At 32.4% G+C, this 15965-nt stretch overlaps 1 protein-coding gene across 1 annotated transcript; it reads left to right on the forward strand.

Moving 5' to 3' along the window:
* Position 1: 1 nt before the first annotated feature.
* On the forward strand, positions 2-5639 carry LOC121392674 (putative zinc finger protein 66; the record flags this gene model as incomplete). Its single annotated transcript, XM_041523785.1, has 6 exons — positions 2-40; positions 604-1132; positions 3417-3554; positions 4291-4408; positions 4456-4559; positions 5469-5639. Coding segments are annotated over exons 1-6 (1099 nt in total), but the record flags the coding sequence as incomplete, so codon positions are not given.
* Positions 5640-15965: the final 10326 nt, after the last annotated feature.

Consider the following 15965-nt stretch of genomic DNA (forward strand, 5'->3'; position numbering starts at 1 on the left):
TATGCAAGAGAACTTGGGATTACAACTAGTTTTGAAGAAGGTAAAGTAATTCTTTTGACAGAAATAAAATTTACTATTTATTTTTAGATGATTGTCAACTTTATAATTGCAAAAATTGTGGAAGTAGTTTTGTTTTGAAAGCCTAATTTTGATTTGCATCTTCGACATAATCCTAATTGTCTTGCTGCTAATCCTCAATGTTTTACTTGTCAAAAATGTCAAGAAAGTTTTTGTGAATTGTATCAGTTACAAGACCACATTCGTAAACATGAGCAACTTGATGTAAAAGAAAAAATCATAAAAAAGAACTCATTTCCAATGATAAACTGCTAGTTGAGAATCCAGATAATATGTGTGATTATTGTGGAAAGAAATTTTCTTGTCAGTCATCATTGAGGACTCATCTTCGTATACACACTGGTGATAATCCTTACCAATGTCAGTATTGTGGAAAAGGATTTAGTCATAATGGTAGTCTCCGAAAACATCTTCCTATACACATGGTGATAAATCTTACCAATGTCATTACTGTGGAAAAGGATTTAATCGGAATGGTGATCTCCAAAAACATCTTCGTATACACACTGGTGATAATCTTGCCAGTGTCAGTACTGTGGAAAAAGATGTAGTAATAAGAGTAATCTCCACAAACATCTTCGTATACACACTGGTGATAAACCTTACCAATGTCAGTACTGTGGAAAAGGATTTAGTCAGAATGGTAATCTCCAAACTCATCTTCGTATACACATTGGTAATAGACCTTACCAATGTCAGTACTGTGGAAAAGGATTTAGTCGGAATGGTAATCTCCAAACTCATATTCGTATACACACTGGTAATAGACCTTACCAATGTCAGTACTGTGGAAAAGGATTTAGTCGTAAGGTAATCTCCAAACTCATCTTTTGTATACACACTGGTGATAAACCTTACCAATGTCAGTACTGTGGAAAAGGATTTAGTCGTATGGATAGTCTTCAAACTCATCTTCGTATACACACTGGTGATAAAACTTACCAATGTCAGTACTGTGGAAAAGGATTTAGTCATAATAGTAATCTTCAAACTCATCTTCGTATCCACACTGGTGATAAACCTTACCAATGTCAGTACTGTGGAAAAGCATTTAGTGATAAAAAATAATGGTGATAACTTATCTCAGTAATGTGGTAAAGGATTTAGTTCTTAGTTCTTAAAAATAATTAACTATTTTTTTTCTAATGACTATTTATTAACACTTCATTAAGTTACTATAGTGACAACACTACACAAACAATGGACAATACAGATCTAGAGAAGTCAAAAGTAGTTCCTTGAAAACTAGTTCCAAAGTTTCCAGAGCACAGTAACAGAATATAGTGTTACTGTAGCTAGTGGAGTAAGTGAAGTCAAGTTAACACCTTTAACAAGTGGTAGAGGTGTTGTCATGACAACTATTATCATATCTAAAATTTGTTCCACCAGATAAAAATATTGCAAACCATTTTTTATCCTAGGATAAAATATTGCTGCAGGATTTTGTCACAAATTTATCTAAAGACTAAAAAAAATTTGACTTGCAATATTTTATCCTAGTATAAAAAATGGTTTGGAATACTTTATCCCAGGACAATAAATGTCTTGCTATTTTTTTAGGATATTATGATTATCATTTTGTCTATGTTAGAGGGCTGATAATGCTAGCATATTTTAAAAACTGTAATAAACTTTTGAAATTATCTAGAACATTGTACAGAAAATTTTATTACAGTACTAGTTGTCACAAAACCAAAAGGATGATCTTTTTTGATGACTGGTACCTCTTCCAAGACTTCCATGAAGGCATCATTATATTACAATTCAGAACATGTACTGTGCTTGAATCATCTTTGAATCTTTGATCTCTAGCATCTGACATTTGCAGTATATTAGTATTTTTACAATGTTGGTGATTTATGGACTTTTGACCTACATGCCATGAAGAAAAGGTTTCTTGATTTAAGCAGCTGTATGTGTGAAAAGTGGTCTATCATCATTCGTTGCTCAAATGTATATCTGCCTCCATCATCTCCCATAGCAATCACTGACACAAAAGTCAGAGCAAAGAGACCACAATCAGATGAGCCAACTTGTGACTGGCAATATTTATATCTATAAAAATAAAATGAAACTTAGTGAATAAAAACAGATAAGATATATATACCTGAAATTGATTTCTCTATGAGTGGAATAATAAAGTCACAGGTTGTGATAATGAAGAAGATTGTTATTAAAAAAACTTTAGATACAGAAACAAGAAATTGAGATGATACTAAAGGTTACAATGATAAAGTGAGGGGTGAAGAATTTAGAGATGGAGGTGGTAAAGAAGGTGGTAGTATAGGAGAAATGGCAGGGGATCGATGGTGATATAATAATAGGAAAGTAAATAGGTGTGGATGAATGAAAGTTATAATTTACTGTGAAAGTATCATTAGATGAAACTCTGAAGATAAAAGAGAGTCTTCAACAACAGAATCTAGGCCTAATGTGATTTAGAAGAATTGTCACAGTCAAGTGACATTGGAGCACCAGAATGATTTACCAATTCTAGGGAGATGCTTCAAGTAAAACAGTTCAGTTAACTGAAGGTACTACATCATTGATAGAGATTGTAGTTAATGCTGAAGATGGTCTCTCAACTAAAATTTACATAGTGTCTATACAATGTTTATCATCCAGTGATGTTGGCCTCTCTTAACAAACTGAATAAAAGAGTACAAAGTCTAAAGTCAATAGAATTATTTCAACATGTAGAGGATGACACTCTAAATGAATAAATAAATAAATAAATATCACAATAATGTTACAATGTTACAATTGTATGTAGTAAAAAAAACATGTAATATATCATGTATATATCTGACACCATATTGTTCTTTTTATTTCTACTGTACTACTTCTATATTTTTCTCACATTCTCAAACAAGATTTTCTTTCTGTTAGAGTATAATAGACTATAATATCCTCCTGTATAAAATAATGATAATTAATGGAAGGCTGTTAGTTATAAATGACGTCTATTACCCAGTGATGGTTGGCTATCTCAACTTAGTCAACTAGATGCGTATCAACTTGGTTCTCTCCAAAGAAAGTTAATTACGTATACAATGATTGTTAATTTAGTTACAATAATTGTTAAGTTAGTTACAATGATTGTTAAGTTAGTTACAATGATTGTTAAATATAATTATGTTAATCTTACAATAGAGTTGAATGATGTCACTAAACAAAAAATGATTGAAATCAATTTTATTGAACTATTCTTGACAGAAGAGCAATAGTAAAACTGAAATAAAAGTAAAAACAAAAGAGGACAAACAAAGTATAAAGACAATAGAATTGTTCCAAGACATAGAGCATGAAACTCAAATGATATTATAATAATGTAGTAGATAATGAAGAATCTAGAGAACTGTCATCAGATTTATCACCTGAACATGATAACAAACAACTCAAGGTGGATCATAGTGATAATCTTCCTGAAAGTGTAGCTAGTGTTATTGAGGAGAGTCAAGAGGAGAAAAGACGACGTTTGTTTTGCTAACAAATGAAGATACTGCTATGTCTGTTAAAGAAAGATATTTAGTTCGTAAAAGAGCAAAACTATCACAACCTACCATTTCAACAGATGATCCTCTTAACTTGTAATTAAAAATAATTATTATTACTTTTTTCGGTAAGACCAATAAAATTTTAGTGGGAGGGGCTAGTTTTTTTAACGGAAATAGTGGCTGTTATCATGTTTATCAGCTAGTCTGAGGTGGTCAAAATGGCACATGTAACGAAAACAATTATGCGAGTATGAGATGAGAAGACTAGAGAGGGTGAAAAGAATATTGAACCCAAGAAAACTTTAGGTAAAATACTATATTGCATGGTAAATAAAAAGTCATAAAGATTGTGTGTAGGTTTAGATGTCAAGTCCAAAAGAAGAGTAGAGTTAGAAAAAGGAGAAGGAGACGATATAGTAATTGTAGTAATAGTAGCAGTGATAGTGGAGATGAATGGACACCTGCTCTAGAGACTTGTGTGATGAAGAAAAAAACAAAAGACATGAAAGGTAATAATATATATAAATAATATGGATTTAATTCTTTATGTTTTGTTCCAGTAGTAATACAGTGTAATATAGGAAAACATGTGGTAAGTATTTGATGCAGATGTAATGTTGTACTATCTCTTAATGTCAGGATCATCAAGTTTCGAGAGTCTTAAAAAAGCAAAAAAAACAGCAGAATAAATTATACAAACCTTTAAATTTAAAAGGGGAGGAACCTATATTTGAGAGCCTTGATTACAAGTTGTCTAATGAGTTTTTTGAGTTGTTTGGAGATGATAATAATGAAGAATATGAAGACTTTGAAGGATTTGATATTGAAGATGTGTAAGTTAGATTATATCAGTATTGCTGATGTTATTTTCTTAATACAGTGGTGATGTACCTCAGTGTCCAATTATTGAACGATATCCTAAGAGATCAATTCACCAAAATGAATACAGAGAAGATGAACTATCTGATGAAGATGAATATCTCTGTAAGTTTTTAGTATCAATACGGTTACTTCTACAACTTGTGTTATTAGTTTGTGACAACTGTGAGGAATTTCATCATGGTGATTGTCCTTTACATGGACCCTTACTAACTCTAGATACTTGTAGTGGTCATGATGAAGCATCTCTACAATACACTAGTGTATTTGTTCCATCTGAATTAACTGTTAAACCTTCTAAGATACCCAATGCTGGTCTGGGTGTTTTTGCTACACAGTTTATACCTCGTGGAGTTAGGTTTGGTCCTTATGAAGGAAGGAGAGTGTTAAAGAGAAGAGCTCACTGAAGGAGAAGATACTAGCTACATGTGGGAGGTACTGTAATAAAATAATAAAAAAGTATTAATTATTTTAAAAATTATTTAGGTGAAGCATGTTGGAGAGGGGTCATATTATATTGATGGTCAATCAGATAAGCAAAGTAATTGGTTACGATTTATTAACTGTGCTCGCAATGTAGATGAACAGAATTTAATAGCTTTTCAGTATCATGGTAACATCTATTATCGCTCATTCAAGCATATCTATCCTGGTAATGAACTCTATGTATGGTATGGTGAACAATATGCAAAAGAACTTGGGATTTCAGCTAGTTTTGAAGAAGGTAGGTAATTTTTTGGCAGAAATAAAATTTACTATCTATTTTTAGATGATTGTCAACTTTATAATTGCAAAAATTGTGGAAGTAGATTTGTTTTGAAAGCCAATTTTGATTTACATCTTCGACATAATCCTAATTGTCTTGCTGCTAATCCTCAATGTTTTACTTGTCAAAAATGTCAAGAAAGTTTTTGTGAATTGTATCAGTTACAAGACCACATTCGTAAACATGAGCAACTTGATGTAAAAGGAAGAAATCATAAAAAGAACTCATTTCCAATGATAAACTGCTAGTTGAGAATCCAGATAATATGTGTGATTATTGTGGAAAGAAATTTTCTTGTCAGTCATCATTGAGGACTCATCTTCGTATACACACTGGTGATAATCCTTACCAATGTCAGTATTGTGGAAAAGGATTTAGTCATAATGGTAGTCTCCGAAAACATCTTCCTATACACATGGGTGATAAATCTTACCAATGTCATTACTGTCGAAAAGGATTTAATCGGAATGGTGATTTCCAAAACATCTTCGTATACACACTTGTGATAAACCTTGCCAGTGTCAGTACTGTGGAAAAGATGTAGTGATAAGAGTAATCTGCGCAAACATCTTTGTATACACACTGGTGATAAACTTTACCAATGTGAGTACTGTCAGGTGGAAAAAGATTTTTATCAGAATAGTGATCTCCAAAGTCATCTTTGTATACACACTGGTGATAAACCTTACCAATGTCAGTACTGTAGAAAAGGATTTAGTCGGAATGGTAGTCTCCAACTCATCTTCGTATACACTCTGGTGATAAACCTTACCAATGTCAGTACTGTGGAAAAAGTTTAGTCAGAATAAGTAATCTCCAAACTCATCTTCGTATACACACTGGTGATAAACCTTACCAATGTCAGTACTGTGGCAAAGGATTTTATTCAGAATAGTAATCTTAAAAAACATCTTCGTATCCACACTGGTGATAAACCTTACCAATGTGAGTACTGTGGAAAAAGATTTAGTCATCTGGAAGTCTCAAAACTCATCTTAGTATACACACTGGTGATAAACCTTACCAATGTCAGTACTGTAGAAAAAATTTACTCAGAATGGTAATCTCCAAACTCATCTTCGTATACACACTGGTGATAAACCTTACCAATGTCAGTACTGTGGAAAAGGATTTAATCGAAGTTTTAATCTCCAAACTCATGTTTAGTATACACACTGGTGATAAACCTTACCAATGTCAGTACTGTGGAAAAAGATTTAGTCAGAATAGTAGTCTCCAAACTCATTTTTCGTATTCATCTAAAATAATTAGTGACTATTATTGATAATTATGTATATTCATTAGACTTTATTTAGTTACTATAGTAATAACACTACACAAACAATGGGGACAATACAGATCTGGAGAAGTTAAAGTAGTTCCAGGACGACTAGTCCTAAAGATCCAGAGCACAGTTAACAGAATATAGTGTCAATTGTAGCTAGTGGAGTAGTGAAGTCTAACGAACCCGAGACAGTAGTGCTTCTGCATGGTACAATTAATGTAGGTGTAAATTGTTTTTTTTTTTGCTTAGCAGTTAATACCTCATGGAGTTAGGTTTGGTGTTTATGAAGGAAGGAGAGTGTTAAAAATACTGTACATAGTTAAATACATACGATCTCAAAGTGAGCAATTAAGGATTGTGAAACGCATTACAATAGTCCAAACATAGGGACATATTGGGTTTAAAAACAATAGAATGAAAGAACGAATCAGGGAATTATTTATGTGGAAAGGTATATGGAATGATGTCAAAGAAATGGCAAATTTGTTTGAAGAGTTAGCATTGTTTTATATCAACACATGTAGGTTGCTACCTGTAATGAATTGTTATAGGATGAACAAAAAAACTAATTGTCATTAACAGAGAGCTTCATCTAATACCAGCACATTTCCATGGTAACATGTAGCAATTGACTTCATCAGTCCAATATCTTCAACATCCAGAAATAGGAATCATTTTATGCTTACTATGTTATATTATTTTACAATATAACAGCTGTTCCCTTGCCTAGTAAATCTGCCTATAGTGTCATGTGCACTGAAACTTTATTCAAGGTAATTAAAAGTAAATATTCATATTATTATTATTCAATATGTTATATAATTCATATGCATATTTGTCACAGGTTTTTTATAAAAATGGGTCTTCTTAAACTGTTGACAAGTGATCAAGGCAGAGTTTAGATGCCACCTTGGCAAAGATTTTATAAAACTTTTCTGGCATTAAAGTGACATATACCACACCCTATCATCCACAGGTATATGGTAATCAGTTGCTTATGGCATCTATTATTATGTGTGAAATTGAATAGACAAATGGATTAGATGAAAGGTGGAATCAAATACTTAAATGTTGGTGAAGTTCACTCACAACAAGAAACATAAATGTGATTTATTTTAAGAGACATGTATGTCTGTATATATATAAATACATCCAAGATTAATCTCTCTTCATACTCCATTTGAATTCATCTTTAGTAGAAGAGCTGTTGTATTAAATGGTGTCTTATAAAATTAAACAATCATAAAATTATTATAATGTTCTTTAAGTTGGACTAGTTTATTCTTGCCTCTTAAAAATACAGTTAGTTTATTTTGACAGTCTTTTTACTTCTTGATGTGTTAATCATATTCTATAATTATCGTTTAATCGTTGCAGTTAATCATATTCGTATTATCGTTAATGAGTTCATAAAAGACAGAACGCGCCCCACAAGAACATGAAGACAAAAGTTCAGGACATATATAAAGAAACTAAAACAGTCATAATTGCCAGTGTTGTAGGCCAGCGTTTATACAATGCATTTAGACCTCTGAGATTGTTACCAGCATACTCGTATAAGAGTATCCTTCGGGCGGACTAGGATAGGGCTTGTGTCCTGACGATGACTGCGTCGATGTCCCGCTGAGCTCGAATCCTGTACGGCCGGTTTGAAGTGAGGGCGAGCTCCAGTCAGGATTACCTCAAGGGTTACCAAGCCAACGGTGGCGGTCCCAGTTAGCAATAGCAGGGGAATCCTGAAGCCTAAGTGGAAGCCCAGTGGGTGAGTGAGGAGGGATCGTTTGGGCAACACACAAACTCTTTAAAATTTTATATCTATTAAAATTACTATTAAAATTACTTGGAAGGGTTGTCAGTAAAACTGGGCAGTGTGATATTGAGAATCTAATTTTTAAAAAGGGTGGTTGTACTTGCAGTCTCCGTTCTACTGACAATGACTTCCATTATCTCCAAACCCAATTAGTAAATATTCATCCATTTATTTACCCTTTGTCATATTTTCTTTATTATTATGTTGCCATATGATCCTACCAACTCACCAGGATTCCCTGCTATCTAGCACTTCCATTAGGAATTAGGTTTAACGAAGGTGAGTTAATCCTAGCTTAATAACTTGAGCATTTGTCCTCACTTCAAACCAGCTGTACCCATTCTTTGCAGATATTTTCTTTTTCAGGACTTCCAAAAAATATCTATATTGTAATATCTACATTGTATAAACACAATAGTAATGTTACAATGTTACAATTGTATGTAGTAAAAAACATTTAATATATCATGTATAGTATCTGACACAATATTGTTATTTTTATTTCTACTGTACTACTTCTATATTTTTCTCACATTCTCAAAAGGATTTTCTTTAGCTGTTAGAGTATCAATAGTGACTATAACATCCTCCTGTAATAAAAATAATAATAATTGATATAAAAGGCTGAGATAGCAGTATTATACACATTAAATCATATCTTTTAGTATCTTTCTCCCTTCGATCTCCCATCTTCAGTTTAGTGTAACTGAAAGATATTACATTAGTGATAGAGATTGTTGTCAACGGCTAGTCACTCAACTAAACTTACACAATATCTATATATGACATCTATCACCAGTGATGCCTTGCCTCACTCAACTAGATGTTAGTCAGCCAATGATTGTTAAGTTAGTTACAATGATTGTTAATATAATTACATTAATCTTAACAATAGAGTTGAATGATGTCACTAAACAAAAATAATTAAAGTCAATTTTATTGAACTATTCTTGACAAGAAGAGCTATAGTAAAACTGAAATAAAAGTAGAAACAAAGAGAGACAAACAAAGTATAAAGGAAACTGAATTTATCTCAACATACATGTAGAGGATGACACTCAAAATGATTGTAGATATGTGGTAGCTAATGAGATCTTAGAACTGTCATCAGATTTATCACTTGAACATGATGAAAAAAACAAGTATCGAGTGTAATCTTCCGAAGTGACCATGTTGTTGAGGAAAAGGGGCCTGTACGAACAATAATCAGTATAGATAAGAAGACTAAAGGTTGAAAAGAATATGAACCCAAGAAAAGCTTTATGTAAATACTATATTGGCATGGTAATAAAAAGTCTATAGAGTTGTTGTAGTTTAGAAGTCACGTCCAAAATGAAGAGAGAGTTAGAAAAAGGGAAGGAGACGATATAGTAATTGTAGTAATAGACAGTGATATGGAGATGACTGGCCACCTGCTCTATAGACTTTTGTGATGAAGAAAAAAACAAAAGCATGAAGTAATATATATATATATAATAGGATTTAATTCTTTATGTTTTGTTAGCCAGTAGTAAAAGTGTATCTAGGAAGAACCATGTGGTCAGTATTTGATGCAGATGTATTTGTACATCTCTTGAATGTCGATCATCAAGTTTCGAGAGTCTTAAAAAAGCCAAAACCACGCAATAATTATCCAAACCTTTTAAATTTAAAGGGAATAACCTATATTTGAGAGCCTTATTACAAGTTTCTAATTGAGGTTTTTTGAGTTGTTGTGGAATGATAATATAAGAATATGAAGACTTTGAAGGATTTTATATTGAAGATGGGGTAAGTTAGATTACATCATATTGCATGTATTTTCTTAATACGTGGTGATGTACCACCTCAGGGTCAATTAATTGACCGTATCCTAAGAGATCAATTCACCAAATGAATACAGAGAAAGATGAACATCTGATGAGATGAATATCTCTGTGTTTATTATCAATAAGTTACTTCTACAACTTGTACTATTAGTTTGGTAATTGGACTTTCTCATGGTGATTGTCGTTACATGGGACCCTTAACCTAGATTACTTGTAGTGGTCCATGATGACCATCTCTACAATACACAGTGTATTTGTTCCATCTGATTAACTGTTTAAACCTTCTAAGATACCATGCTGGTTCTGGTGTTTTTGCTACAACATTTATACCTCTGGATTTAGGTTTGGCCCTTTGAAAAGGAAGTGTTAAAAGAAGAGCTCCTGAAGAGAAATACTACTAATGTGGGGGTACTTAATATAAATACTAACAAAAATATTAATTTTAAAAATATTAGGTGACGCATGTTGTGCAAGATTTCATTTATATATGGTCACTCAGAAAGCAATGTAATTGGTTACTATTATTAACTATAGCTCGCAATAAGATGAACAGAATTTAATACTTTTTCCGTATATAGTAACATCTCTATCGCTCATTCAAGCACATCTATCCTGGTAATTACCTCTATATGTATGGTAGGGGAAACAATATGCAAAAGACCTGATTCAGCTAGGTTTGAAGAAGGTAGGGTAATGTCTTTTGCAGAAATAAATTTTCTATCTATTTTTAATAATCGCAACTTATAATTGCAAAAATGTGGAAGTAGATTTGTTTTTGAAAGCCAATTTTGATTACCTAATCTTCGACATAATCCTAATTGTCCTGCTGCTAACCCAATCTTACTTGTCAAAACTGTCAGACACTTTTGTGAATTGTCTCATTTACAATACCACATTCGTAAACCTGAGGTACTGATGTAAAAGGAAGAAATCATAAACAGAACTCATTTCACACACACTGATAACTGCTAGTGGATATCCAGATAATATGTGTTATTATTTGTGAAAGAAATTTTCTGTCCATCATCATTGAGGACTCATCTTTCGAGACACACTGGTGATATCCATTAAAAACCAATGTCATTATTGTGGAAAGATTTAGTCATAATGGTAGTCTCCGAAAACATCTTCTATACCATGTGAAACTTACAATGTCATTAACTGTCGAAAAGGATTTAATCGGAATGGTGATTTCCAAAACATCTCGTATACACACTTGTGATAACCTTTCCATGTCAGTACTTGAAAACGAGGTATATAAAGTAATCTGCGTAACATCTTTGTATACCCACTGGTGATAAACTTTACCCAATGTCAGCACCTGGAAAAGAATTTTTATAAAATAGTGATCTCCAATCATTTTGTACAAACACTGTGATAACCCTACCATGTCCATAGTGTAGAAACAATTTAGTCGGAATGGTATCTCCAAAGACATCTTAATATACACTCTGGTGATAAACCTTGACCAATGTGAGTACTGTAAAAAGTTTATAAATTGTGATCTCCAAACTCATCTTCGGTATACACCGTGTAAACCTTACCAGGTCCGTACTGTGGCAACGGTTTATTCAGAGTAGTAATCCTTAAAAAACAATCTTCGTATCCACATGGTATAAACCTACCAATGTAGTACTGTAAAGGATTTGTCAGGCTGGAAGTTCTCAAAACTCTCTTAGTATACACCACGGGTGTCACCTTACCCATGTAAGTACTGTAACAAAAATTTACTCAAATGTAATCTCCAAACTTCTCTCTTATACACATGGGTGTAAACCTACCAATGTCAGTACTGTGGAAAATGATTTAAAATCGAAGTTTTAATCTCCAACTATGTTCGGAAATACACACTGTGTCAACCTTACTTACCATGTCAGTACTGGAAAAAGATTTAGTCAGAATAGTAAGTCCTCCAACGCCCTTTTCGTATTCATCTAAATAAATTAGTACATTATGATAATTATGTGTATCATTAGCTTTATGTAAGTTCTATAGTAATAACACTACACAACAAGGACAATAAGAGCTGGAGAAGTTAAATATTTCCAGGACGACTAGTCCCTAAAGATCCGAGATTCACAGTAACAGATATAGTGTCAATAATGGTAGCTAGTGAGTCTTGAAGTCTAAACGACCCGAGACCAGTAAGTGCTATCTGCTGGTACAAAATTAATGTAGGTGTAATTGTTTTTTTTGCGTAGCGTTAATACCTCATGGATTTTGGTTGGTGTTTTATAAGAAGGAGAGTGTTAAATACGGGACTAGTTTTAACATACATACGTCTCAAAGTGAAGCATTAAGGATTGTAACGCCTTAACAATAGTCCCAACATAGGGACATATGGGTTTAAAAAACAATAAAGAAAACCAATCAGGAATTATTTATGTGGCAGGGAATATGGAATGATTTCCAGAAATGGGCAAAATTTGTTTAAGAGTGCATTGTTTTTATTCAACAACGAGGTTGGCTACCTGTAATGAAATGTATAGGATGAACACAAAACCTATTGTATTACAGAGAGCTTCATCTATACCACACTTCTCCAGGGATAACAATAGCAATGACTTCATCATCCAAGATTTCAACAATCCGAAATAGAATCATTTTATCTTACTATGTTATTATTTCAATATAACACTGTTCCCTTGCCTAAGTAAATCGCCTATAAGTGTCTGTGCACTGAAACTTTAGTCAAGTATTAAAAGTAAATATTCATTTATTAATTAATTCAATATTTTATATATTCATATCATATTTGTCCCACAGGGTTTTTATAAAAATGGGTCTCTTAAACTGTGACAAGTGATCAGCAAGGTTAATCCAACCTTGGCAAAGATTTTATTAAACTTTCTGGCATAAAAACAAGTTGACACTATACCACAACCCATCCACAGGTATATGTCATCATTTGACTTATGGCATACTATATTTTGGTGTGAAATTGAATAGACAAATGGATTGATGAAAGTGAATCAACTACTAAATGTGGTGAGTTTCACATCACAACAAGACACATAAATGTGATTTAGTTAAAGACAGGTATGTCTGTAATTATATAATACATACCAAGATTAATCTCTCTTCTACTTCCATTTGAATTCACTTTAGTAGAAGAGCTTTTGTATTAAATTGTGCACTTATAAAATTAAACAATCATAAATTATTGATAATTTTTCTTTAAGTTTACTAGTTTATCTTGCCTCTTAAAATACAGTTAGTTAGTTTTGACAGTCTTTTTACTTCATTGATGTGGTTCATCCATATTCTTATTATCGTTAATCGTTGCAGTTAACATATTGTATGTTATCTTATGAGTTCATAAAAACCAGAACGCGACCCACAAGAACATGACGACAAAAGTTCAGGACATATATAAGAACTAAACAGTCATAATTGCCAGTGTGTTGTGGCCATCGTTCTACACTTCTTTAGAACCTCGAGAGTGTGTACCAGCATACTCGAAGATATCCTTCGGCGGACTAGGCATAGGCTTGTTTCCTACGATGACTGCGTCCGATGTCCCGCTGAGCTCGAAAATCCTGTACGCCGGTTTTGAAGTTCATCGAAGCTCCAGTCAGGCATTACCTCAAGGTTCCACCAACGTTGTCGGTCCCATGTAGCAAGAGCCGAATCCTAGCCTATGGAAGCCCCAGTGTGGAGTAGGAGGGCGTTTGGGCAACACCAACTTCTTTAAATTGTATATCATTAAAATTACTATTAAATATTAACATTCTTGAAGGGTTGTCAGTAAAACTGTCACGTGTGGATTATTGAGAATCTAATTTTAAAAATGGTGTACATGCAGTCCCGTTCTACTGACAATGACTTCCATTCTCTCAAACCCAATTTAGTAATATCATCCATTTTCATTTACCTTTTCATATTTTCTTTTATTATTTTGCCCATATGATTCCTACCAACCACCAGGATTCCCGCTATCTCCAGCCTTCCTTAGGAATTATTTACGAAGGTATTAATCCTATCTTATCACTTGAAGATTTGTCCTCACTCAATCAAACCAACTGTACCCTTCTTTGCGATATTTTCTTCTTTGCAGACTTCCAAAAAAATATCTAATTGTAATATCTACATTGTCTAAACCACAATAGTAAATTTACCATGTTTACAATGTAGTATAAAAACATTTAATATATCTGTATATATCTTACACAATGATTGTTATTTTTTTAATTTCTATCTACTATTCTATATCTATCTCTATCTCTCTCTGGCGTTTGTTGTATAGCTCTAAATCTATATCTATCTATTAAATCTCTATCTCTCGTCTATCTAGCGTACTCTGTCTTAGGCCTATCTCTATCCTGTGTCGCTCTCTCTCCTGTCTCTCTCTGTCTCTTTCTACTACTCTCCGCTCTATCTCTCTCTCTCTCCTCTCTCCTCTCTACTCGCCTGCCTCTTACTGTCTCTTTCTAAAGTCCAAACTATTTCAAATAAAATCTAATTCTTCTTTGAACTCTGTTCGAAAAAAAATCTTTCTCATCTATCTTAATCTACTGTAAGTCTATTCTAAAACTCTATTCTTCTCTTAATCCAATTCTCTGTCTCTCTACTACTCTAACTCAAAAACTATCTCTTCTCATCTCTATTCAAAAAAACTACTTGTATTCTAAAAATGTCTCTAATACTACTAAATACTAGTCTACTAATATAGAATCTCTCTGTCTTCTATTCTATTCAAATTCTACTAAAATTTCTGTATCTATACAGAATCATTCTATTTTCTGGTTATTCTATTCTATTCTCTTTCTTTCTACTCTAAAATCTTCTAATCTATCTAATCTCTAATTCTAGAAATCTTGAAACTAACTAACTCTAAAAATATACTCTTCATCTACGAAAAAATCTATACTATGTCCTATTCTACTTCTAAAATCTAAAAAATCTTCTGTATGCTAGCTCTATATTCTAAGCTAAAAAACTACTCTTTTCTTTCTATAATAAAAAATCCTGATCTACTTAACTTCGTATAATCTAACCTAAACTTAACCTAAAAAAAAATAAAACTATTCTAAAAATCTATCTAATCTCTCTATCTATTCTCTCTCTAAACTTTCTATCTACTTCTATCTCATTCTAAAAAGTCTACTTCTAGAATCTATCTAATCTTTAACTAACTCTGCTTAAGATTCTGTCTTAATAATATCTTTCTTCGTAAATATCTTAAAAAACATAAATATAAAAAGCTACTAAACTACTCTAGCTTAACTTTCTTCGTATAAAAATCTACTAATCTCATAAACATCTTGATCGTTAAAATAAAATCTCTATACATATTATCTAAATCTAATCTAATCTAAAAATCTTAATCTAAAAACAACTATCCATTAATTCTAAACTCTAATCCTTATCTAATACTTTACTTATATACTTCAAATATTGTTCTATTCTTAACTAAATTCTTGTAAACATTAAAACAATAAATAAAGAGAAAATTCCTACTAAGCAATTGCTATCTACTTCTAATTTAAAACCCTATCTTACTATACGAAATCGCTCTGATCTAACACTGATCTTAATCTAATATAAAAATCTCTAACTAAAAATTCTACTAATCTCTAGATATAATTCTATCTTTATTCTGCTACGCTCCTCTCAATCTATCTAACTACATCTTCAGAAAATCTTCTAACTTCTTTTTTCTAAAATGCTAAATCGCTAAATCTCATTATCTAAAGTCCTTCTTACTATCTATCGAAATCTAATTAATACTCATACTCTAACTAAGCTATCGTTATAATTAAATTATCTAACAAAAACTAAAATAATCGTAAACTCTACTATTCTTTCTATCTTCTTCTAAGCCTAAGACTCCCCTAATACA

This window comes from Gigantopelta aegis, unplaced genomic scaffold, assembly GCF_016097555.1.
Source record: "Gigantopelta aegis isolate Gae_Host unplaced genomic scaffold, Gae_host_genome ctg4271_pilon_pilon, whole genome shotgun sequence".
Taxonomy (NCBI): domain Eukaryota; kingdom Metazoa; phylum Mollusca; class Gastropoda; order Neomphalida; family Peltospiridae; genus Gigantopelta; species Gigantopelta aegis.